Below are 25,319 nucleotides of genomic sequence, written 5' to 3' on the forward strand. Positions count from 1 at the left end.
AATTCTCTTACTGCTGCTATAAAATCTAAACCATCTAAAGTATTATTTAGAAAAACGCAAAAAAAAAGGGTAATTTCTCAGTATTGATACATCGTTTATATTGTATATTATTAATTATTCCTTATTAAGACATATATATTGTCATTAATGTATATACTTTTTCCTTGGAAGTCCTTTACTTTGTTAAGCCTGTATTGGCTTTTTAGAGGACTTCCCTCCACATTTATATATTTATGATCTGTGGAAAATCAAATACACAAACAAACAAACAAAAAAGCAAACACAAAAGCAAACTGCCTTCTCTGGGGTTCGAACCCGAGCGAAAAAGTTCATCTTGCTCTTCAGCTGCAGAGCACTAACCACTGCGCCACCCCATCTGCTGAGAAATAATGCTCGTTTCTAATATTTAAGCTTCCTAATGGAAGCAACATGCATGTGTAAGAATAACACAGCAGAAGCAAATTGCCTTCACTGGGATTCGAACCCGAGCAAAAAAGTTCGTCTTGCTCTTCATTGCAGAGCACTAACCAATGCACCACGGCATCTGTTGAGAAATAATGCTCGGATTCGAACCCCAGTGAAGGCAGTTTGCTTTTCCTGTGCTATTCTTGTGCTATTCTTACACCTGTTGCTTCAATTTGGAAGCTTAAATATTAGAAACGAGCATTGTTTCTCAGCAGATGCGGTGGCGCAGGGGTTAGTTCTCTGAGCCTCTGCAAAAATGATATGTGAAGTCATAATAGGCCTGTATGCTCCTATTATGGGTTTGCATCTGAGGAACTGACCCATAGTTGTCTGTATGTTAGACTAAGTATTCCAGTCACTTTAATTGATGACACCCAGATGTTTAAAGGATTATCAAAAGTGGTATAGAGATTGACTGTGAGCAGTGTTCTTTAACGAGGAAAAAAGGATTGGTAACTTTGGAATTACTTTTGTCAATAACTCTCGCTAAAGCTGTTGTCGTTGATAACACCTACTCTGGAATGGCTTTGATGGAATCCTGCAACGAAGTTGTTATAAGATGGAGGTGGTGCAAACAGGGAAGTAATAAGGGGGTGTAACGAAATCGTTATCGTATCAGCGTATTCAATATTGTAATGAGTTTTGACCTTGATTAAATGCATCGTTATAGTTATAATACATTATTTTTACTACATAGAAACCGTTCCAGGCTTGTGTATTCATATTTCCGTTCGGTGTAGTTTGCATTTTACGCTGGGATCCAAAAATGTTATACCCTTCTATAAGATAATATATACAGACAGGTTAAAGTACATAATAGGACGTATATGCATCATCGACTTAATTTTTAACGTTTCTTTCATATTTATTGCTTCCGGTGCATTGTATTTACCATTTACATGTAAACTATAATAGCTATTTTAAGTAACAGAATACAGAATGAAACATATAATTAAGTAAATTAAGGAAAATATGATAGACCTAATGATTGTCATCGTGGACTTTTTGCAATATTAAACTTCAATGTCCAGTCGTTTGAACATAAACTATTACACTTGTCACATACTCTTACGGCAAATAAAAGGTTATAGTCTATAAAACGGCTGTAATTGATTGTTCCGTTTAAGACTGTTAAAGTACCGGCTGTTAAGAACTGATGTGATTTTACTTGTAATAAAACATGTAGTAAAATAATAGAATTGACAGCAAGTCTATAGTAACCACCTACCATTACAATAATATACAAGAAGAAATGGGGCGTCTGATTAAGCTTCAAGAATGATTGTAAAAGCACACAGAAAAGAAAAGACTTTGCATTATACTGAGTATTAAAATTGTGTGAAATAAGTAATAAGTAAGAAATAAGTGAGAATAAATGGAAGAAAGATAAGCAGAAAGTCTAGCTAAAATCTTCTCAGCGTACTCCAATGTAGTACATTCGTTCGTTTTTTTCTATAAAAAAACCCCCCATTGACTTGAGAATTTCGATGTAGGTGTCAATTTCTCCCCTACCATGCTCCTATATTTAAGGCTAGTATATTTCAATTGTTATTTCCAAAAGGAGAGGAGGGAACTGGGGGAGGGGTTAACGTATACTTGTACAAATTTAGATGATTATTCCAGGCTATTGATACTGTATTGCACAGATGAAGCAGCCTAAACCGGTCGTTGCCTTTATACTACATAATATAACTCACCATGATTGTACAATACTGAACACCTGCCGACTATAAACAAAACTAGTAGTTCATCCTAAGTTGGTAGAGGGGTATAGAGAAAAGAACAATGATTCTACACGGCATTATACCGTCACTGAAATCTAATAAAATAAAGTGAAGCTATCTCCCCGACCTCATCAACAAATTCTCATGCTATTTCCATTTCCCCAATGTCAGTTTACAACAATTCTTCATCTTGTATGCACTCAACCGCTGGACCTAAAAAGATAGAACCCTCCTCCTGAGCAAGTGGTTGGATCCTTAACTTTCTTATGTGGTCATGCCACCTGATCCTTTAACTATCAAGGGGGGCAAATACTTACTCTAATATATAGTTGGCGGCTAAATTCCGGACAGAGGGGGGGGGGGGGGCGGGTCGTTTGTCAGGGGCCATGGCAGAGGTGCCAGCTTGTGCAGGAGGGCTTAAAAGGTGAAATATGTAATTTTTGTCAGGTTAAAAGCTTCCATAACTGTAATCAACCAATTTCATGGACGGTAGGCAAACAACAAATTATGAAGCATTTGTCAGACAAGTTTCAAGAAGTTTTGTGTGCAATTTTAACAGTTCTGTAACTTGTAGCTGACAGCCTCCTCTGATTGTTGTACCTATGGCTGGGCGTGGCCATCATTAATCAACTTAATCTCTCGAGCGAGTTGACATTGTGTACAAGGCTGGCACCAAATAGTGGAACAGCAGTCGGAGATTAGGTTACCCTGTAGAAACAAGAAAAAAAAACCAAACATTTGAAATGGAAAATAAGGGTAATATGGTCGAGGAGGGTGCTCCGCTATCCCCTCACCCCCCCCCCCCCTCCGCCCAACCGTTTGTGTTTCAAATAAGTCCAAGATTCCTTCAAGTACAAGAAATCGACAGTTTTTGAACTCACCTTCAAAATCGTATTAAAAAAAGGGAAACCTTATAGTGTAAACGTTTAACCGTTTCAATATTATAATGGTTCTATATTTGTACACGTCTCATTTTAATAGTAGAGATAAGGGGAAAACATGGAATGTATATTGATCGATCGTAAAATTCGAATGATTATATCTTTACATCAGATACACCGTGTTAGGTCACTGTTAGTACAATCGTTTCGAACAATGGACCATATAGTGCTTAGTAATATACGCCAGGGGCCGTCTTCAGGTATTCATGGTTTCGCGACAGTAGTAACCCTGTGGCCGCTACGTAAGCACTACCATTTTATGTACTAATAGAAATTGTTATGGTGCTGATCACTGGGTCAGGGGCTATGGTGACATCCCTCTATATATACACTTCCTTCATATACCAACGACAATTTTAACATTGCTAACATAAACAGTTACTTCAAGAACCACGGGACAGTACTATGTCGCTATTTACATTGTCACATTATTGTGTGTATCATTGTGCTGGTCACTGTGGTTTAATATGGTAATATGCCGCCCTTGAAACGTCTCCAGTTACTGGTTTATCTATATCTCTGTTCTTCCTGGTTCTTTTGAAGAGGTTAATGATCACATGAATAATACATGCTTTTCAATATAATGTTTGGGGCTTTAGACATGTAACTAATAATAACTGATTTTTTGTCCCAAACGCTTCTCAGATTTTAATAATTACTAGTATATTGGTTTCGTTATATCTTCAATATCTCACTGACGCCATGGTCAGTGTTCAAGTTTGAAAGAGAACAGACAAGGAAATGAGTCGATGGCGGACAAGAAAACCAAGCAGCTTTCACTTTCTTGTAAGTCCTAGCATTTGTCGATTGTATATATTTCAGACCCGTCAATTCTCCCGGTTTTAAGGGGGGAGACTCCCGTTTTTTACCCGAATCTCCCGGCCTCCCGGTTTCATATTCTATTCTCCCGGTTTTTTAATGTTTCATCACTTGCGACATTTCTGAAAATAGCCAACAATTAGTCCTATGCTTAGTACTTCCCACAGTAACGCTGAACAGGAAAGGCTATTCAGTGTAGTTCGCAAGAACAAGACAGACAGTCGGTAAAGTCTCAAGCTTTATGGGACTCTATCTAGCATACTAGCCATGAACAGGCGCGGCGGAACGTAAAAATTATTGGGGGGGCTAATGTGTGGAGACTATCTAAGCGGAGCGCCACCATCGGATGGCGCGGAGCGTACAAGAAAATTTTGGGTTTTTTTCAAACCCCCAGATGGCCGGAAACGGCACTTCCCGAGAGTTTTATGCTGCGAATACCTAGCCCTTAGATATGGGTCTGAAGCCTGCAATTTCTCAGATTGCACGTAAAAGTCTGTAAAAACATTGTAATTTGTATATTCGATGGTGTTTTAAGAGAGTAGCTATTACTCGTAGTGTACTCGCAAAGACGCTTTTGAGTGTAGTAAGGGCAGTGGCGGAGCTAGGGGTATTGGTCAGGGGGGGGGGGGGCAAGAATGGTCTGTAGGGGCGCTTTCGACACTATCTAAGCGGAGCGCCACCACAGGTTGGCGCGGAGCGTACAGAAAATTTTTGATTAAAGATACTCCCTAGATTGCAGGAAATGACCCTTTCCGGGCCTTGCTAATTTGCAGATAAACGGAGAATAAATAGGTGTCGTCTCCATTTTGTCGGAAAATTACACCAACAGAATATGACAAATGTCAATAGGTATATGAGAGCGCAATAAAATAGTCAATAATCGCGAATAAGTAAAAAGTAGTGAAAAGCTGAAAAGGGCGCCAGCAGTCCATTTGAGTCCGTCAGGGGGGGGGGGCATCCGCCCCCTGACTGAATATATGAACGCTCCGCCACTAAGTAAGGGGATGTTGGAGAACTGGCTCAAATGAGGCAAGTCATTGGCCTAAGACGAAGTTGTGTTACGCTTACCGGTACTCACACTCACTGCTTCTACTTTTCACGGGGCTTGAAGACGCGGTTGGGGTGACAATGTGGTCTATAGCCAGGGGACGGGCCGAGGGTCCCCCAGCAATTACTAAAATTATTACACCTACATAGTATACGTGTGCATCGGACAGATCGACAAGTATGCATTGAAAAATGGGCAGATGCACGTTTCGGAGCCTTGGTAAATATTGGGGGGGGGGGGGGCTTATCATGCATTTGCCCCCTCAACTTTTCATTGGGGGGGCTGAGCCCCCCCAAGCCCCCCCGGTTCCGCCGCCACTGGCCATGAAGTCACAGTACCCATAGTCCACTGTTCCCTGTTTCAAATGGAAGCCTACTAAAGAAACCCTGTAGAAAGCGAAGCCAGCTGCTGTAAACTACAACAAGAAACACTGATTGGATGATTCTCTCATTGTATTGCATAAGTACACTATACTTATTTAGGAGTATTTATATCATTTCAGTTGAAAATTACCAACCTCCCTGTTTTCCCCTTATTCTCCCTATTTTTTGGCCCTGAAAATTGTTATTCTCCCTATTTTGGGGTCAAACAGGTTGACATGTCTGATATTTTGCATGCAGGGTAGATAATAGGCTATCTCACCTCGATATTATGCTTGCCACGGAAGTAACTCCTCATAGTGAGAAGATTGCCAGGGACACATAGAGGCATACACACATGCTCCCCCATTTGCTGGGACATCATACAGATGTGACAAGGAAGGAAACTCGCTAAGAGACCTGTATGGACAAATCATAGCAAGAAATATACGTAGCTTAATATATAGCAGTTTATTACAAAACATCATCGTAGTGATAAACTTGCTGAAAGTATTGCGGAAACTATAGTGTCACAATTCAATGGATATAAGACAATCGAACATTACAAGATAAACAACGATATATATGGAAACACTTTATTGAAATGGTTTCGATTGAAATTCTATAAGGATGTAAACTTCACAGGTTTACAAATGACGGCCATGTATTAGGCAAAAACACGGTACAGGTTGTTGTTAATGTATTTGATTGCACGGTTATTAACACTTTATACACTGTTAAAAAAATTTCTGTAAATTAACAGAAAACGATTGGAAAAAAAGTTTCCAATCGTTTCCTGTTATTTTTACAGACATTCTGTAAAAAGTAATTAACTGGAAAATAATGTTTTCTTTTTACATAGTTTTCCAGTTAAAATTTTTACAAGAATAATCTGTTAAATAGAATAACATAAAAATTCTGTTTTATTTAGCATTTTTCTCATGTATATTTACCTGAATTCTTCTGATAAAATTACAATTTATTCCTGTTTGTTTACAGACAGTTTTATTGTGTTTTACTACCAAATTCTGTCTTTTTACAAGTTTTCGATGTTAATTTACCAAATCGTCTGATAAAATTACAATTTTTGTCTGTTTTTTTACAGACGGTTTTACTTCTAAATTCTGTCTTTTTACAAGTTTTCGATGTTAATTTACCAAATTGTCTGATGAAATTACAATTTTTGTCTGTTTTTTACAGACGGTTTTACTTCTAAATTCTGTCTTTTTACAAGTTTTCGATGTTAATTTACCAAATCGTCTGATAAAATTACAATTTTTGTCTGTTTTTTTACAGACGGTTTTACTCCTAAATTCTGTCTTTTTTACAGGATTTTGATGTTAATCGTTCAGTCAATTTGCTTAAATCTTCTGATAAAATTCAAATTTGTTTTTTTTACAGACGCTTTTAACGTGTTTGTCTACCAAATCTGTCCTTTAACAATTTTTTTATGTGAATTATTAATGGTTTATCAATTTCATAAAAAGGAAACATAAGTGTGAAAATTTGATATTGACAATTAAAATAAATGGATGGGTTTTATCTGTCTTAGTTTACGGCAAGGTTTCTACAAAAAGAAAGTACATACTTAAGGAATACGCCAAAAATATACGGTAGAAGTACGTTGAAATGCTCATGTTTATTTTCACCCTTTATTTACACAACTTCTTCATTCATCTTGGAGTGAGGTCTTCCCCAAAAACATGCACATACAAAGGTGCTTTTAACCTATCACTTTTCACCACTTTACTAAAACTAAAAGCTTCTTAAGTAGATACTAGAAACACAAAAACTCAATTATAAAACAACAAGTAGAGAACTTAAACTTCAACACTGAAACAATAATTCTACTTTTCAAGATTTGAGAAAAGACTGGTGACTGATATCACAAACTTCAGGCCAAGGCAATTACAAACCAGTTACAAAAGTCTGTATAGGAACAATAAGAGATACAGGTTTTGCAACTGTTCTCAAGAGGTGGTAAGATCACCTTACACCAAAAGCAACACATTGAAAGCTACTTCATTTGTTGCTATCTTTGGTTAGGGCCAATTAAGTTGCCCAAAAAAACCACAAACTATGTGACCCTTAACTTTACAAACTGACTGCAATTATAAACTTTCTAAATGGCATATACTGCAAAAAGCTCTTCACCGAATATTAAGCTAAAGTAAGATTTTTCATACAATAATATCCTTGTAATGTATTTATAATCATATACTATGTTATGTCAGCCTCCTCACAGTATTAAAAATTCTCCATAGAGTTGGTCAAGGCATGTGGCTTATGACCAACTATTCAACAACAACTATATGATTATCTTCTGTAAATCACTTTCAAACATTATTTTTCAACCCATGAAGTGGAAGACCCCAGTTTGGGACGACAAACACCCTGAAACTATCCCAAAGTGGTCATTTCAAATGGAATACAATCATTAGCCAAAACCTTATTACATGGTAGGCTTAAGGGTTAATTGACGTTATAAGCTTCAAACTTTCTAATTATTATTACACAACTTTCAAACATTTTCATATAAAGCTGAGCCATGATATCATGAACATGCAATCATTTATGCAATGCAAATGTCAAAATGGAAACTAAAAACACAGAACTTAGTAAATCAACAAGGAAGTAACTTAAAGTCCAAAACTGAAACAGTAAACCTCTTTTTCAATGTTGAAAAAATTGGTGCATGCCAATATAAACTTCAGGCCCTGTCAATTCCAAACCAGATGTCTATGAATACCAAGACTAAAATATAAATTCCAGCCAGAAATGGATATTCTCACAAGTACATTAATAATTATTTGATGGAGTATTTCACTGGGGTAGGGGATGTAGAAAGGAAAACTTGGTCTTAATGCATAGGCAGTGCAGTTCCTATAGACCCTACACTACACACAGTAATAGACAAGCATACGTTAGTATAGTTTTGTGGCACTACACACTGTAATCACACTTTTTTTTAAATGAAGTAGTTTAAATAATATCACATAGTATAAACTCACCACTGAAAACGAAAAAACGTTAGTATAGTTTTGTGGCACTACACACTGTAATCACACTTTTTTTTAAATGAAGTAGTTTAAATAATATCACATAGTATATAAACTCACCACTGAAAACGAAAAATGGCAAACATTTCACCATTTAAGGAATGGTTCAATGTGCATGAGCACTGGTATTAAAATGAACCCATTGTCCTTGTAAACATTTATACTTATTAGAAAGTTTCCTTTTGTGGCTACTGCCTTAATGCATGCTATGATCAGGAAATCCACTGGATGAAATTTTTCTTCAATTGAATAGCACTCTAGGAAGAGGATAGAAGGGGGCACAAATTTGCAGTCAATTCTTTGGGCAATTTGAAATGTAAGGTCATAGAAGGTGTCACATTTACTACCAAAAGTGAACTTTTAGCAGGCAGGTGTAACAATATAGTGTTAGTAATAGAACTTCATATTAATCAATACTTTATATGTCTGAATAACATGCCAACATGAATGAATAGAATTCCATAAACAAACTCTACAGTCTCATCTCCTGCTTGCTTCAAGTCCACCTTAGGTAGAAAATGTGATGCAAAGCCCATGAAAATGCATAGATTTCAGTTCTCTTTAATTATCTAAAACAAAATTTCATCTGAAACCATTCTGCTTTAGAGGCACAGAATATGGAGATTGGTGTGCAGATTATTTCATGTCTGTGTACTCAGTACTGATCGTAGTACATAAAAACATCATCCACCTGAACGTTCCTTACATATAAGCTGAATGTCTATATACATGAAGGAAACACTAAGAGTGGCTAAAGGCGACATTGAGGTTCCAGCCAGAAGTAACCATCTTAACTTGATTTTAAATGAGTTGAATAAAAACAAAAAAACAAACGTTTCTAAATGGTTCCTGTAGTAACTAAACTCGAAATAAGTCCACTGATCACCATACTACACTGTTTGATTTTTTTATTACTTTGTTGACTCATCCTTGATATGTCCCAAAAGAGACAACACTTTGGGATTTATGGCTGAGGATTTCCTACTTTTTCCTGATGTGGGTGGGTTGATTCCAACAAAGCACCTGCCAAAAAAAAAAAATGAGTTGATTTTTGTTACTTTTGGTGGGAATTAATATTTTCATCATTGACCTTGACACTTGACCAGTAGAAAACCATGTCTTTAAAACATGATACTTCTGAAAATTTGCTGCACATTAATTATTCACTTCACTGTTTCAGGTATAAATTAAATGGCTTCTCACACTGCTTTCATATTAGTTTGTATTTATAATTATGAAAGTCATAATGATTGTGGTCAAAACATTTTCAAGCATATTTCCTTATTCACAATTCTTTTATAACTCTTTTTTAGAGAACAGTTGTTGTTTATAACAGTCAATTCCACAAGAAGACTGTCCATGAAATCAATTTGGAATGTACAGTTTGAAGGATTAAAGCCTGGGTCCCATCTATACAATTCTACAAGCAGTAAATTTTAAACAAAGTCTGACGATGAAACACAAGAATCAACTTCAAAATCGACAAAATTCAGGTGGATTGTAGTTGAAAGGAAATAGGACACTGATCTTCTTGGAGCAACGATCAGGATCGACTTTTTCAACTGTGCATTTTGTTGCAAGTTTAATCCCAATGTTGATGGGACTAGGGCTCTACAAATAATGTCACTGCATAAATATTCTACGATCTTCAAATTAATGATGCTGTTACTATTTAACACTAAACACCTACTGCAGCAGTTCATCTAAACTGAGGTAAATAATTGTTAAGTTAGACTATGACCAAATTTCAAGTAACAGTACCTTCAATGGTATTCTAAGTTGGGATCATGATCTTCTCTCTAGACAGACAAATTATGACTTACTTGTGTAACTACTCAACTGAATTTTACACTGGTTCAAGTCTTTCCCAAGTGTTGGTAGAAAACACACTATACAAGGAAAACACTACCATGAGTTACAACTCCAATCCCAGCTATAACCACTACTGTACAAATATTCATTCATATTCCATTAACACTTACCTCTGGATGAACTCCAATGTCACACAGCTGTCTGCAGGATACTGAATGTTTAAAACATAGTATGTGGCAAAGAGGTAGGCAAGGGCACTCTGAAAATCAGCAATAAGATGATTGACAACTACCTTGTCAACTGCGATCATATACTTCCGCCCGGCCAACAGTGTGGTTCCTGTGATATCAATATTCAAACAAAGATAAAAATGTCAATCCGAGTTTCACTTTGTCATTATTTTCCGAAATTGAATTTTTTTAGTGCTGTTACGGACTAAGAGTATGTTTCCATTCTTTTACTGAAGGATTATCATGTAACATTCTCAAGAGTAGTAACTTTTTTAGGGACCTTAAAAAAGGTATGTCCATTAAACACTTAACCTAGAAACTGCAATGACAAGATCAAAAGTGAATTGCAAGCAGAACCCACTGATTTTTCACTGAATGATGCAAAGCCTAAATCAGTGGACAACCCCTCCCCCACATTGGAAGAAAAAAATTCTCTGCCCTGCCTCTGTAAGAATAGGTATCACACCAAACAAGATCATTGGTCATCTATCTATTGCCTTGCATCTTGGATTCTATGCAAACCTTATGCATAACTTGAAAGGCCAAATGCAATTACCCCATTCTGACTACAAACCCTCTATACTAATTCATAAATATGTACACGTCATTCTTTTAATCTCAAAACAATGTTTCTGTTACATTTTTACCTTTACTACTGGACATTAACGTTCTGAACCAACCTGAATGAGAGATTTGAAGGATTTAGCTGATGCTTCCAAGTAAGAGTTGGATGATTGCTTATGCCATTACACCAAACTGAGTCTAAATTACTGCCGCCAGACTGATCCCTAAATTTTGACAATGGTTTGTGGCATATTTAGAGCCACTTCCCATCATAGCCAGAAGATGTAACTTCAATAAATGAATCTTCTCTTTCATCTAAATATCACATTATACTAAATCTTGGCAAACTGCTTCTCAGTATCTAACAAGTATCTACCACACTGAAAGCTAGTACATTTGTTCCCATGTCACATTTAGAACACTTTTGATAAGTATATACCTCTATTGCACAATTTAGAAAGGAAGACTTTGCATTTGAATTAAGAAACAGGAATTCCTACTTTAGTCTGAGCCTAGCAAGGGATCAATGGTAGGAAAAGACAGGCTTGGTAAAACAATCAGTAGTATTCAAAAAAAATGTTGAGCAGGATCCAAGGGATACTTTAAATCTGATGTGCTTAAATATTGTTTGATGAAATAACAAAGCTCTGTAAACAGAAACACCCGAAATGTACATTCAAGAAGCTTACCCGAAACAACAATACAGGGTGATGGAGAGTTCAAGCCAGAAACAGCCTCCTGATCACTGCTTGTCTCCTGGGAAAGTAAAATATGTGCAACTTGTATTTTAAAACCTGAAACTTATACAAAGTTGTCTGGTGGCAGAAATTGGATAACAATTTGATCTGGGCCCCATTCTACAAAGAGTAACCCACAATCTTAGATTTGATTCATAGTCTGTGTTTAACTTTAAATCACACTCAAGACAAAGAAAAACTCTGTATGGAACAGGGCCCTAGTTAGGATATTATATAGCAGTTATATGTTCAATATATATATATATATATATATATATATATATATATATATATATATATATATATATATATATATATATATATATATATATATAGCAGTTAATTGTCACCTTAGTGTAGGTCAGAGTTCACTTCAGTAGCCATCATGATGGCAGTCTACATGACTACTCATTACTAAATAATGTTTAATTATTGGCCATATACAGCACACATTTTGACCAAGTCTGTATAAACACACTTAAAAGAACACATGTGGCATTACACCTCGAGTACACACATTGCTTTAGGCATGATCTAAGAACATATTCTGCACCTGTGGCATAGTCAGGTTGTTGTCATGGGGCTGATTTGCAACTCTATGTAAGGTGTCCTGAAAGGCTGATCAACATAACACTACAGAGACTATAACAATGTGACACTGAAATTTTACTTAAAATCCCCACTTTGCCATCCCTTGCTTAAAATTAGGCTTTCAACTAATCTATGGTTAGTTCAACTTTACCAGGGTGAAATTGCACTTTTTACTGTAGTCTTCAACCTTATCTTGCTATAATATTTGCCAAGTAATTTACCAGCATGACAACCTTTGCAAATAAATGAAATAGAAAAAAATATCAGTTCACTTTATAGAAATACTCACCTTTGATAGGTACAACAGGGTATCTACTTTCTCCCCAAAGTAGCCAGATTAATCCAGGCATCTCAGGAGTAAGATCGTTTGTTTCTGCTCTGGCAACTTCTATGGCATCAAAAACATCTTTTAAAGCTGGCTTTTTGGTAGCAACTTTCCTCAAATAGTGCATAACAGACTGACCTTTGGTATCTAAAGATTTAGAAAGAGTAGGCATCAGTTCAATACCAACCAATTCATGAAAGTGGCTCATCATACCAATGCTTTCCAGGAGAAATGGGTATTCTTCTATTATCCCTATGAGGGTTATGCTGTTTGTATTGATCATTGTGCGGATAGTGAAATACAACAGTTTCATGTTCATCTGAATGATGTCTTCATCCCACTTATCTTCATTTTCATACATTTCCTTTAGTTCAAGGGTTCTCCTTTTTTGAGATGTTTCGTCTTCCCTCTCTGGCAACCCTTTTCGTTGCCAGTTCTGACAACCATAAGAGTCTCGTTTTTTTGCTCGCTTAGGCTTCTGTTCTGAAGACTCATCATCTGATGTGCTGGTCAATGAAGACGTTCCTGGCAGATATGTTTCAGTCCGCCTCAGGTTGTTGATTCTGTTTTCCATTTGCTTAAGTACAGATTCAAAGCCATCTCCAATAACTTCACCGCCTATGTCATCTCTAAAGCTTGCTGGGTAAGAATCAACAATTGTTTTTGAAATAATGGCAAGATTCTTACGGCCCGGATTGCGATTTTTCTTCATGATGTCATCACATATTATTCGTATCATTTCCCTTCTGTCTCTTGGTGATGGCCTTGTACATTTCTTTAATGAATCACTTAAGTTCTTAGGCATTTTGTTCCACTGGACTGTAAAAGTTTCCACCCAGTGCTTCTTTAGTGAGGTAGGAGTTCCTGGACTTGAGCTGGATGACTCTGAAGAAGCAACTGATCCGACTAGTTGAAAATCTTCCATTCCCAACTCCAGTTGGTGATTTAGTTCACTTGGGGTAGTATCTGGCGAAAAAAGGAAAAACTGAACATCAGGGCCTTGTTTCACAAAGAGTTATGCTCAGTCAAGTTTGATATGTAGAACATAAGTTAGCAATAAATCAAACTAAGACTGAGCGTAACTCTTCATGAAATGGGGCGAGGACTACCTCTAAAACTAACAGAAATGTTTTCAATGAATAAAAACATTAAATTTCCAAGAAATATGTAAGAACTAGTGTAGCCTCTTGTTGCCACATGTGTACATAACCAGTCTTACAATGATATGAAAGCATTAGCTACAAGCCAACAAACTTGCATTTCCTCATTTCTCTAAACAACTGCAATTGAAATTGATACAGAATACAAGTAGTGTACAGTATGCCATTGGCACAACGAAAACACTGTCTATCTGAAAACAAGGATGAGAATGTGTGGACATAAAAGCACTGGAATGTTTATTAATTACAAATTTAGAGTCTTGTACATATTTACACTGCAAAGTTTCTGTTAAGCAACTGTCCATGAATGATTACCTCAACTATCAAGCAGATAAACTTGCAAGATTACATGTAGGCTGTTCAACCATGATCTAGTCACAAACTCTTCATTTCAGAACTGTAATGACTTTTGGTACTGATTTTTTTGTCCTTTTGGTAAACATGATAGTTTCCAGGTCACACATTGCCTCCTCACTCTGCAAGTACTGTGCTGTGCACACTAAATTTGCCTACTAAAAGAAATGTACAAAATACTGGGGTCTGGACGATACAGTACCTTCAACCCTTGTAGACCAAGCTTTCAAAAGCTTTCTCCGCTGAATTGGTTTCAAATTTTGGAGATCCTCTTCTGTAACATACTTTAAATCTGCAACACTTTCAACTCCTGCTCTTATGAGCAGTTCTAGCACCTCCTTAATCTTGTAGGTGGGCAGTAGTGGAAAGACATCACTCACAGCACTCTCAATTGGACCAAGAAGAACAGTATCATCTGAAGATGTATCTGACAGTTCCATTTTGAATCAACACAAACCACTCTGCCAACAGCAAGAAACATATAGCTGACTGATTTTGTTAATGTGAACGTCTGTCACTATTGAGTTGACACCTCAAACTGACAAATACTACTATACCATTTTTACACAATGGCTCAAGCAATAAATAATGACCACTGCATTGACCATTCCTTTACTATAGCTCAGATTACTTTGTTTTCCTGCACTATCAAGAATGTAGATCTTTGTTCAAGGAAAGATAACTACTCAGTACATTATAAAGCCTGAATAAATATGTATTAAATAGCAAATGCAGTCCCAAAATTTGAATTTGTGGACTATGATAGGCCAAGTGAGGAGTGAGTGTTCACTCACATGAAAACAGAACTAAATGAATAAATTGTTGAATTGAGGCTAGGTGCAACATTTCTGTTGTGAATCATCCAAATGCTCTAAAATTTCTCAGAGAAGCACCAGCATTGATATTTGATAGGTTTATATGATGTTTGAAGCATTGTTGGGGAAACTGCATATATGCCTTACATGCATAAACATACACAACTTAGAACGATATATGCTGAATGTACGGTATTGGACCCTGTGTAAACATGTGACATATTGAACACATGAGGCAAGGTAAATGCATGCACATACATCCATACCATGGCCAAGTACCATCATCATTGTTGAGAAAGTCATGAGTGGAAACAATTATGCTTCAGTGGAAGCAGGAGTCTTCCTTGAACTGGATAAGCTGACAATGGATAATAGTCACAAAGTTCTGAAACCTTCAGACAGTCTATATCATTTGATGGTTGCAGCAAGTACACACCTAGTTCCTCAAGAAGGGTAGCATTATGCAGTTTAACAACAAGAAATGCATCATTGTTACATAAAAGAGTCAACAGAATACAGCCAAATTGCAAGACTGAATCTGTACATTTGCATGCCACAAACAAACCTGCACTGTACTGAGTACCATAGACCTTTAATTTGTTACTCACTGTGGCTGAATCAACCTGTAACTCTTTTGACTGCAGGGAAGCCCTAATTTCAGGACTAAAAATCTCAGGATTTAGTTGCTCACCTTTTTCAATGAAATTTTTTTCAGGAAACATACTCCCTGCACTATTATATGCCTGCAGCTGCTGATGTCTTTCTGACAGCGTATGTGTTACATTAACAAAGTTATGGCAATTCCTAGCACACCGTTTTGAAGTAAGAGTGTTTGCTTTCAAACCTCAGTGTCCACACTCTGATTAAAGGGCCAAACTTAACTGTCAACTCTGGATAATGACAAAGAAAGTGATGTTTTGGTCTAAGCTTCACATGCTTCTTTTTGTACACATGATTTTGTCTAGATGCATAATCAATGCAAATGGTTGTGTCAAAATGATTGACAGACTGTGGTACTGGTAGTGTGGACAGGCTCAGTCCAACTCATACTGGTTCTCACACAGTAAAACTACTGTAGCATTACTGTTAGGCCCTAGCTTTGTTGGGTATCATAGGTTTTCAAAGCTAATGAGTAATGTTGGCTTAAACTTAATCAACAATTCGGTTAAAAGTAGCCTATTAATATTAATAGCCTAGGCTACAGCCGCACAGGCAATAGCAAAAACCTAAGTTTTTAAATTGTATATGGGCCAAGCCTATAGGCCTAGGCTATTATTTTATTTCATCAATATCGCTCCGGACTAAGACCACCGTTAGCCACTGATGCCTAACGTTATGCTAGGCCCTTCGCTATTAGGCCTAGCCTATAACTATAAAGCTCAGTTATCGCATCCGTTATACAAAAACATTTAACAGATTTTCCGAAACGGCAAGAAAAAGCCTTCTAAGAATTTGTTATTGATGAATAGTCAATGTTTCTACCAACTTATTTGCTAACAAAACTTGAATGAACTTCCACTACACCCACCTCAGTCGAATATTGCAGAATTCTCCTGCGTCATCAGTGAAAAGGCAGCTAGTGTTGTGTACTGCATGCTGGACGCAAGTAGTAGTAGTGTGTACGTACGTACGTGGTCGGAGTTCGGTGCGCTGTTGTATTGTACGTATAACTGAAAAAGTTTCTTGTGCACTGATACGTCAGGCCGTGGACTGTTATTTTGGCGGGAAACGTTAATATGCATATGTTACACTCGTGAACCCAGATGGAAACCGTGACCTTAGGTCACCGAGCCATTGCGAAACCACTGGACTGCATTAGGTGTGCCATACGCGCTGTACGTTGTTTTTCACGCCAATGCAACCTTTAACAACATCAATCTGTCTCACCCACATGCTCGCTGTATCACGAAATCGATCGGCATTTACTCTGATTTAAATTATTTGAAATAAAAATGCCCAAATTAAATAGAATGTTTTTCGTCTTTTTAGTGCGCATTCAATGCCAATTGAAGACAGTTAATAATGATCACAATTTTTTTAAACCCCAGAGCTTCCTTGCATGGGCATCGCCCAAAGGTCCCGAAAACACATTGACTAACCTAGGGCCCGAAGCGGGTCCCTGGACCACACACCCGAGATGAGCGCATCCCATATATTGTTCAGTCAGATTGTGCTTGAAGAAACATACGATGAATTGGTCTATAAAAGGACCCTATAGTGTTGCTAATTGAAATACTAAATATTTGTTTTTCCGCAAAAATGAAAAGTTTCTGTTTAAAAACATTTTTTTGTCGTAGTAAATACAAATTGATGGTAAAAAAAAAACAGTGCGATCATGTTATTGCAATAAAACAGATATAAGTTGTAAAATAACAGGATTTTTCAACTGTTACTTTAATTTACAGTTACTTCTGTAAAAATATTAATGATTGCAGTCAAATTTTGTTAAAAAAATAGAAAATAATTGTTTTCTAAATAAACAGAAAATATAGGTTATATTACATTTTGTTTTTGTAGCAATACAAACTGTTTGTAAAAATACAGTAATTTTTGGTTAATGGGAAAAAACCGGAAATTTATGTTAAAAAAGTCTGTAAACAGACAGATATTTTTAACAGTGTATGCTATCTGTCAAATATTTCATTGCAAAAACGCCACAAGGGGTTGACAAATTATGAGACTGTTTGTGAATACCACCTACCCCCCCCCCCCACCCCCATCCCCGTCTCCACATATCCCAGTGACGTGCACAAGATTTCAAAGATTGTGGAGGGGGGGGACTTCTTAAACTTAAACTTTGGTTGATTATACTGTTATGAAACTTTATGGAAGGGAGTCACAGTGTGCCAAAAGAAGTGTTCTAAATGGGATGTGTAATATTCCATGACTGGAAAGTTTATACTCTACGGACGATGTCAATGCTCCCCAACCCCCCCCCCCCCCTTATTCCCCGCACCTTTCTCACGCCCGCCGACTGCAATAGTCGGAAGTCCCTTTACACCTCTAAGGAGCATGGACATTTTAACTTACATATTATGGGATCTGCAAAGCAATCAAAGAGATCGGTGGTCCAAGGTCGACCGACACCACGTGGGAAGTTTGGGTCGTTGATGTGGAGCAGAGGCTACAAATAAATACAGGAATGAATTAACGAACGAACGAACGAAACGAACGAACGAACGAACGAACGAACGAACGAACGAACGAACGAACGAACGAACGAACGAACGAACGAACGAACGAACGAACGAACGAACGACCGAACGAACGAACGAACGAACGAACGAACGAACGAACGAACGAACGAACGAACGAACGAACGAACGAACGAACGAACGAACGAACGAACGAACGAACGAACGAACGAACGAACAGCCTGACGAAAGGAACCAACGAATGATTGGATACATTATAGTTATGAAACCAACACGCCGTGATAAGTCTCTAAGAACAAGTTATAATACTTAACGAAACTTCTTGTAGTTTCAAGAACCGTTCAACTGACCCGTTAATGACATGGACAACAATAATTCAAAGGTTATCTATCGTTTTTCTATATTATAACAGAAACATATTCATTTTTGTAAATTCTAATTACAGGAAAAACAAACAAAGCGTTTTAGTAGTTTAATTTTGAATATAGGCTTTACCATATTGGTTCGAGTACACGATTGGTAATGACTGAATTAAAAAATTTATATTCAGTCATTTTCTTCACTGCTTAGATATGTTTGTCATTTTGTTAACAACCTGTCATCGTTTTCACTGAATTATTTGAAAACTGCTTTGAATACTTGCAGTTATCAGCTAAATAAGCATGATTTCGAAATTCATCGCGGTTTTATTGAGTCTGGGATGACCGAAGTTGATGGGAAGTTTCTTTCTCCCCCCCTCTCTCTCTATGAAAATCATGCTAGGATCGAAGCCACTGTTGTTAATACCGATAGGAACTTCATAGTTAACTTGATTGAAATACTAAAGGTCTAACTATGGCGCAACGTTTACCATATACAGCACAACATATATATATATATATATATATATATATATATATATAACTAACTAATCATATAGCACACCATGTCATATCGTACCTGATTGGTTCTCGGTTGGTTCGTAACAACGGTTTGAGCACTGCCATAATTGGTCATTTTGTCCATGAAGTATGATTATGATGCTAAAATAGAATGTAAAGTTAGGAAAATTTAAAAAAGAGATGGATAGAATTAAAGTTAATTTGACAATCTAGAGAATATAACTCATTGAATTTCTGTAAGACAAACATGAGGGCACCCTCCCTTTACGCCATTCTCATTCTCGAACCCACTTGTCACGGCCTTCCCCACCCCGCTCCCCACACTCCCTCCCCACCTCAACGCCATGCAACTATGGAGTTAATCTCCTTTTCTTGGAAGCGGGCAGCATTACTACGAAGCATGGGCGGCGATCCGTACTTCCGAGTGGGGGGGATATGAGCTTGTTGACTATCTAAGCGTAGCGCCACCATGTGTTGGCGCGAAGCGTACAAGAAAATTTTGGGATTTACAAACCCTCTAGATGGCCGGAAACGGCACTTCCCGAGGTTTCCAAGCGGCATATATAATACCCAACTTTAATTTTTTTAAATTTTTTTAATTTATTTGTTTGCCAGAAAAGTACAAAGTGGAGGGAAGTCTTCCATAAAGCTTGAAAGCTTAACAATGTGGAAGACTCCCTGAAGAAAGAGAATAGGGATATCATGTCCGAAATATCTCAAAATCAGGATCCAAAATACTTTTTTTTTAAATTTCGGGTGTTATTTGGGAAAATTGCCCCTGTCAATCTTGTTTCAGGCGCTACGTTAGAATGTTCGAGAGCTCTTTTATATTATTCAATGAAGAAAATGGCCTCATGCAGGCTATTATAGGCCTATACACATGCAATACACAACTTACACATAGTTACGTTCCTAGGTACCGATTGCTAGGGCATCCAGATGAAACGTGTATTAAGCATTACCCTGGTAACATGAGATTCTCAGCTGTTCGAGGGAACATGTTCGTGTGTAGGCCTACTATAGGGCCTATATGAATACTATGAGGGTGCATATATGTACTATATCAATACCGTGGGCGCAATAATACATTTTGTTGTTATAGGGCCAATGAAGCCTACAGTCAACTATTCTTGCTTTATAAAGACGGTTTATTTGAAAAGATCGCACTGCGTTTATGGTAGGCGAGAAATGAAGCTAAAAAGAGCCGTACATTCACGATGATGCATAAATGAAGGCATGAAAAAATTCTTATCCCTGGCATTTGGTGGGGGGGATATGGTGTATTACATCCCCTCCACCCATTTTCATGGGGGGATATATCCCCCCCTTCCCCCCCCCCCCCCCCAGGATCGCCGCCCATGCTACGAAGGGAAATTTCTAACACAAACAAATGAAAGTACTGACATATAGGCTAAAATAAAATAAAAGTAAATGAAAGTAACACAAACATATGAAAGTACTGATTAAAAAAAAAATACTATAACAAGTATTAAATTTGCCAACTAAAGGAAAGTAATTATTGGCCTTTTTTTAACTTTCGGTTTCATGTTGCCCTGGACTGTTTTCTTTCCCTTTTCTATGTTATCCTTTTCTGACAAAAAGTAAGTTTGTCAATTTGAGAAGCGCTTGCTTGGAGTTTGTATAGCGAGAACCTTAACTAAAAGGCTTAAAGGTTCTGTATATTTACTGCATCACAATATAAAGTCAAAGTGGATGGGATAGGGTGGGGTATATGTAGGATATTACGTAGAAGTTTACAGTCCTTCTGCAAGTAATACGATAAAGCTTTAACTAATCATCAGGGATTATACGTCTCATATGTCACCGGTTGGAATCTTCCATTCATTTTAACTGTAACTCAGGTAGTTTAATGTAACTTGTGGAAATAAACTATGAGAACGATGAAACACCAGGGTGACTCTGTCATTGGGTGAAATTATCTGACTAGCTTTAATCCATTGATTAAACTAAGTTTGGATGTAATGTGTCGATATATCAATTTATAGTAAAATCAGAGAACGATAAACAACGTTTTGTTTGCCGTAAAACCCCTGATAAATAAATGGAAGAATCCGACATGTGAATACTATGAAAAAAAAAATGATCCGTTGCGCTTAATTTCTTAACACTGTGCAAGTTTTCATAAATGTCAGATTTTGGAATTATGCTCTGATTGCATCTATGCAAGTATCATTCGAAAGTCATAATATATCCGGGTCTTTGGAAGAAACGTTTATTTTATTTTAGCCTATATAAATTAAAACCATATGTTACGCATTCAAAGTCATTATAACGCAATCCGTTAAGATGCTATCACATTAAATTATCAAGTTAAATGATCAAAAAATATTGCCAATATAGACGTTGACCTCGTGGTTCATATATCAAATGGATCAAAGACTTAAAGAGTTAAAGTCTTGGACAGGGGGGTTAACGGGAAACAGGGGACTAACTATACGCACACATTCAGGAGGAGTAAAGCTCACCCATCCCCCATACCAAATTCTAGGGGATTCACTAAAAGACAGAATATTAGAAATATATCTGTAGTGTACAGTGCATACATACGCAACGTCTACATATGGTGCTACCTAACCAGTTGACAATTCTTCAACATTGTTTCCAAAGTTGCAATATATAGCACCATTTTGCATCTTGGCACCTTCCAAAATATGCTATAACTGAGTCTGATAATGGTCACTAATGTAAAGCATGCAGCACAAATTTCACTGCCACCATCAAATTCATTTCCGTCTCACTGAGTCAATGTAAGTATTTGATGCCCTGTCGTCGTGACCATATTGTCTCCATATTCTGTTGGGCTATGTCACATTTCAGAAGACCACACTATAGCTCTAATAAGCGCCAAACAATTTCTTAAACGCACATATTGATTTCACCTTGAAGATTGAGGGGTATAGTGACTGCACGGCCGTTCCGAGTATAAATGTAGGCCTATATATGGTGCAACTAATAACTACCTTCACGGTGGACCCGTGCAGCATGGAGGTATCACATATGCCGCTATTATGATGGTTAGTCACTCGGAAAACATATTGAAAGGCGAATACGGATTAAAGAGGAGAAAATCACACTCGAGGAGTTAAAAGATCTTAAATGGTCCCTTTCAAACCACTAAAGAATATTTAGAAATAGTAAACATGTTGTCCATCCTCGTCGCCTGTTTGTTAGGTTGTAGTAGATACATACGAGTCCCATGGCCGTCTGTTATTAGCTTTGATCACTAGTTTACATGGCTAAATGAGACCTCTTTACATGATATCCATTTCGATATCACAGAAATTTATTTCTGTGATTGTTATACAATACGTGGCTATATCTTCTTCAGTAAGCCGGGATGTGTTTAGGCGGAGATGAGGCGGTAAAGTGGACATTTTGAGAAAGTGTTAGTAGTTAACGGTGGTGTCGCCGCTAGGGAGGGGGGGGGGGGATAAGATGGCCGTTAGTAGCCCATGCATCAAAAATGTTTGGTGCCCCTTGGTCCTCTTTCCTCCAAATGGAATTTGCAATGTCCAAGAAGAGATAATCAGGAAGGTATAGCTACATAACGTCTTAGTTTGACTTCTATAATATATATACTTAGTGACGTCTTCCTCCAAAATCACTGCTGATTTGAAGATGATGTATGAAATGATGAACAAAGCTTCGGGCACTTAATTCACACATTGAACACTTTCAATAGGTTGCTTAATTATTGGCGTTCCTCAACATAGCCTGCCTATCCGGCATTCTGGGCTAAATATTTGTTATAATGACAGTAATTCATTCAAGGTAATTCGGCTCAAACTATGGTACTCTAGCTAGTAATAAGATTTCATTCATGTTGACTAAACAATTTTAGGCTACCCTTTTCTATGACAAAAACCTGCATGGCTGTAGGATAAAGAAGAGGAATAAAACAACTAACGTATACTAAAGCCCCGATGTGTACTACTGTAACTATATTAGTGGTATTTTGAAAACGCTGTACCGCAGTCAATTGGTACCCAATTTACATAACATCGTCATATATACGTTTACAGTCTCGGTGAAAAAGTTCTCTGGTTGAGAGTTTGGCTTCTTTGCCGAGGCTCTATGTTGGCTCAATTTTCTTTAAAATAAAATACCAATCCAATGGATGGCAAAAATAGAGAGACTCATGGGTAGGACTCTATAACAATTGGAATACTAAGTGAAATATCAGTTTATACTGCAGGCAGAGTTGTGCAGGCCGATGCACTATAATCATCGAGCATAGAACTAATTGTTGATAGATGGCACAAAGATTAAACAGGCTAACTGAAGCAAAAAGGTCAATTTTGTCAAAATCATAGGCCTTTAGACCTTCCTACTTTCTGCACTCGTTCTTATCATACTGTTCTGTACTTATTGCACAACTCACCTGTGTACGCAATCAAAACTTGTAGTCTTCACAATCTGCTACAGTTCGAGACTAATCTTCACCGGTTTCGTATTGATGTATATTCAACGTGCAATTGAGTCTGTATAAAATACGTATACTGAGAAGAGTGTGCATTGGTCTCAACGAACAGTAAATATCGTATGTGTGGATATTGCCAACTGCCCTGCTTGGGATTCTAGTCAGGATACGGCCCCGGAAATATCTTTATTTTATTTATAGCCTATCTGATATTTTAATAAGTGAAAGAAAACTGTTGGCAAACTGCCTATTTAAAACAATAAGCCTGTGTAAGTAAATTTGTAAAAGTGAAAGTAAGAGTAAAAGCAAATGACGTCACTTCCTGTTTGCATATCCTGAGAATATTTTGTGACAATGGTTACAACTTTGCACAGCTCCAGCTCAGTGCATATAATGATGTTCAATTATGTCAAACCATTGTGTTAAGCCGCACCCCGTTTTGAAACTGTGCTACGGTGTCTCATTGTGACCTGAGTTGTGTAACATATATTGATGAACATATTTGAACAATTATTAAGATAATGAATGACCCTAAATGGACTACATATTTATTGTCAAGTCTATTAAATACATCATGTATTTATTTCAGCTGCATGTATGCACATTTAGGGTGTTTTTCGGGGTTAAAACCCAGCTCCACCTCAGGGCAGCTCAATACGGCATTTTAGTATGGAATCATAAAAATGTGACTTATGACCAACTTTAAGCTTTTTTTAACAATTATTGAGATAATGTATGACCCTAAATGGACTACATATTTATTGTCGAGTCTGTTAAATACATCATGTATTTATTTCAGCTTCATTGATACACATTTAGGGTGTTTTTCGGGGTTAAAACCCAGCTCCACCTCAGGGCAGCTCAATACGTCATTTTAGTGTGGAATCATAAAAAATGCGACATTTGACTAACTTTAAGCTTTTTTTAACAATTATTGAGATAATGTATGACCCTAAATGGACTACATATTTATTTTCAAGTCTATTAAATACACTATATGTATTTATTTCAGCTGCATGTATGCACATTTAGAGTGTTTTTCGGGGTTAAAACCCAGCTCCACCTCAGGGCAGCTCAATACGTCATTTTAGTGTGGAATCATAAAAAATGCGACATTTGACCAACTTTAAGCTTTTTTAACAATTATTGAGATAATGTATGACCCTAAATGGACTACATATTTATTGTCGAGTCTGTTAAATACATCATGTATTTATTTCAGCTTCATTGATGCACATTTAGGGTGTTTTTCGGGGTTAAAACCCAGCTCCACCTCAGGGCAGCTCAATACGGCATTTTAGTATGGAATCATAAAAATTGCGACATTTGACCAACTTTAAGCTTTTTTTAACAATTATTGAGATAATGTATGACCCCAAATAGACTACATATTTATTGTCGAGTCTGTTAAATACATCATGTATTTATTTCAGCTTCATTGATGCACATTTAGAGTGTTTTTCGGGGTTAAAACCCAGCTCCACCTCAGGGCAGCTCAATACGGCATTTTAGTATGGAATCATAAAAATTGCGACATTTGACCAACTTTAAGCTTTTTTTAACAATTATTGAGATAATGTATGACCCTAAATGGACTACATATTTATTGTCGAGTCTGTTAAATACATCATGTATTTATTTCAGCTTCATTGATACACATTTAGGGTGTTTTTCGGGGTTAAAACCCAGCTCCACCTCAGGGCAACTCAATACGTCATTTTAGTGTGGAATCATAAAAATTGCGACATTTGACCAACTTTAAGCTTTTTTTTAACAATTATTGAGATAATGTATGACCCTAAATGGACTACATATTTATTTTCAAGTCTATTAAATACA

At 37.0% G+C, this 25,319-nt stretch overlaps 3 protein-coding genes across 3 annotated transcripts in view; all 3 read right to left on the reverse strand.

Moving 5' to 3' along the window:
* Positions 1 to 1,305: 1,305 nt before the first annotated feature.
* On the reverse strand, positions 1,306 to 23,661 carry LOC139971519 (cornifelin homolog A-like). The gene is made up of 5 exons (XM_071978076.1): positions 23,442 to 23,661; positions 19,098 to 19,180; positions 18,034 to 18,127; positions 5,640 to 5,776; positions 1,306 to 2,897 (listed from the first exon to the last, which is right to left on the reverse strand). The coding sequence occupies exons 2-5, from the start codon at positions 19,161 to 19,163 to the stop codon at positions 2,790 to 2,792; spliced, it is 405 nt and encodes a 134-aa protein (XP_071834177.1). The 5' UTR covers positions 19,164 to 19,180; positions 23,442 to 23,661; the 3' UTR covers positions 1,306 to 2,789.
* Positions 1,306 to 25,319, reverse strand: part of LOC139971520 (cornifelin homolog A-like) — a 91,306-nt gene continuing 67,292 nt past the window's right edge. The window contains exon 6 of the mRNA XM_071978078.1: positions 1,306 to 2,470. The gene's annotated coding sequence lies outside the window, so the exon portion shown is untranslated. The remainder of the gene's footprint in view (positions 2,471 to 25,319) is intronic.
* On the reverse strand, positions 9,327 to 16,917 carry LOC139970408 (uncharacterized). Its single transcript, XM_071976056.1, has 5 exons — positions 16,532 to 16,917; positions 14,391 to 14,649; positions 12,639 to 13,640; positions 10,398 to 10,566; positions 9,327 to 9,438 (listed from the first exon to the last, which is right to left on the reverse strand). The coding sequence occupies exons 2-5, from the start codon at positions 14,626 to 14,628 to the stop codon at positions 9,327 to 9,329; spliced, it is 1,521 nt and encodes a 506-aa protein (XP_071832157.1). The 5' UTR covers positions 14,629 to 14,649; positions 16,532 to 16,917.

Source organism: Apostichopus japonicus, chromosome 8 (genome assembly GCF_037975245.1).
Source record: "Apostichopus japonicus isolate 1M-3 chromosome 8, ASM3797524v1, whole genome shotgun sequence".
Lineage (NCBI taxonomy): Eukaryota > Metazoa > Echinodermata > Holothuroidea > Aspidochirotida > Stichopodidae > Apostichopus > Apostichopus japonicus.

Bases quoted from the DNA above. Each gene is read 5' to 3' on its own strand.
- LOC139970408 (XM_071976056.1), bottom strand. From the start codon at position 14,628: ATGGAACTGTCAGATACATCTTCAGATGATACTGTTCTTCTTGGTCCA. The intron at 10,567-12,638 runs GTGAGTATTTCT...TTGATATCACAG, and splicing joins CCCTGTTGTACCTATCAAAG to GAACCACACTGTTGGCCGGG. The intron at 9,439-10,397 runs GTAAGTGTTAAT...TTTTTTTGGCAG, and splicing joins ACATTGGAGTTCATCCAGAG to GTGCTTTGTTGGAATCAACC.
- LOC139971519 (XM_071978076.1), bottom strand. From the start codon at position 19,163: ATGGACAAAATGACCAATTATGGCAGTGCTCAAACCGTTGTTACGAAC. The intron at 5,777-18,033 runs GTAAGTTAAAAT...TTGTCCATACAG, and splicing joins CTTTGCAGATCCCATAATAT to GTCTCTTAGCGAGTTTCCTT. The intron at 2,898-5,639 runs GTGAGATAGCCT...TTGTTTCTACAG, and splicing joins GTGGCAAGCATAATATCGAG to GGTAACCTAATCTCCGACTG.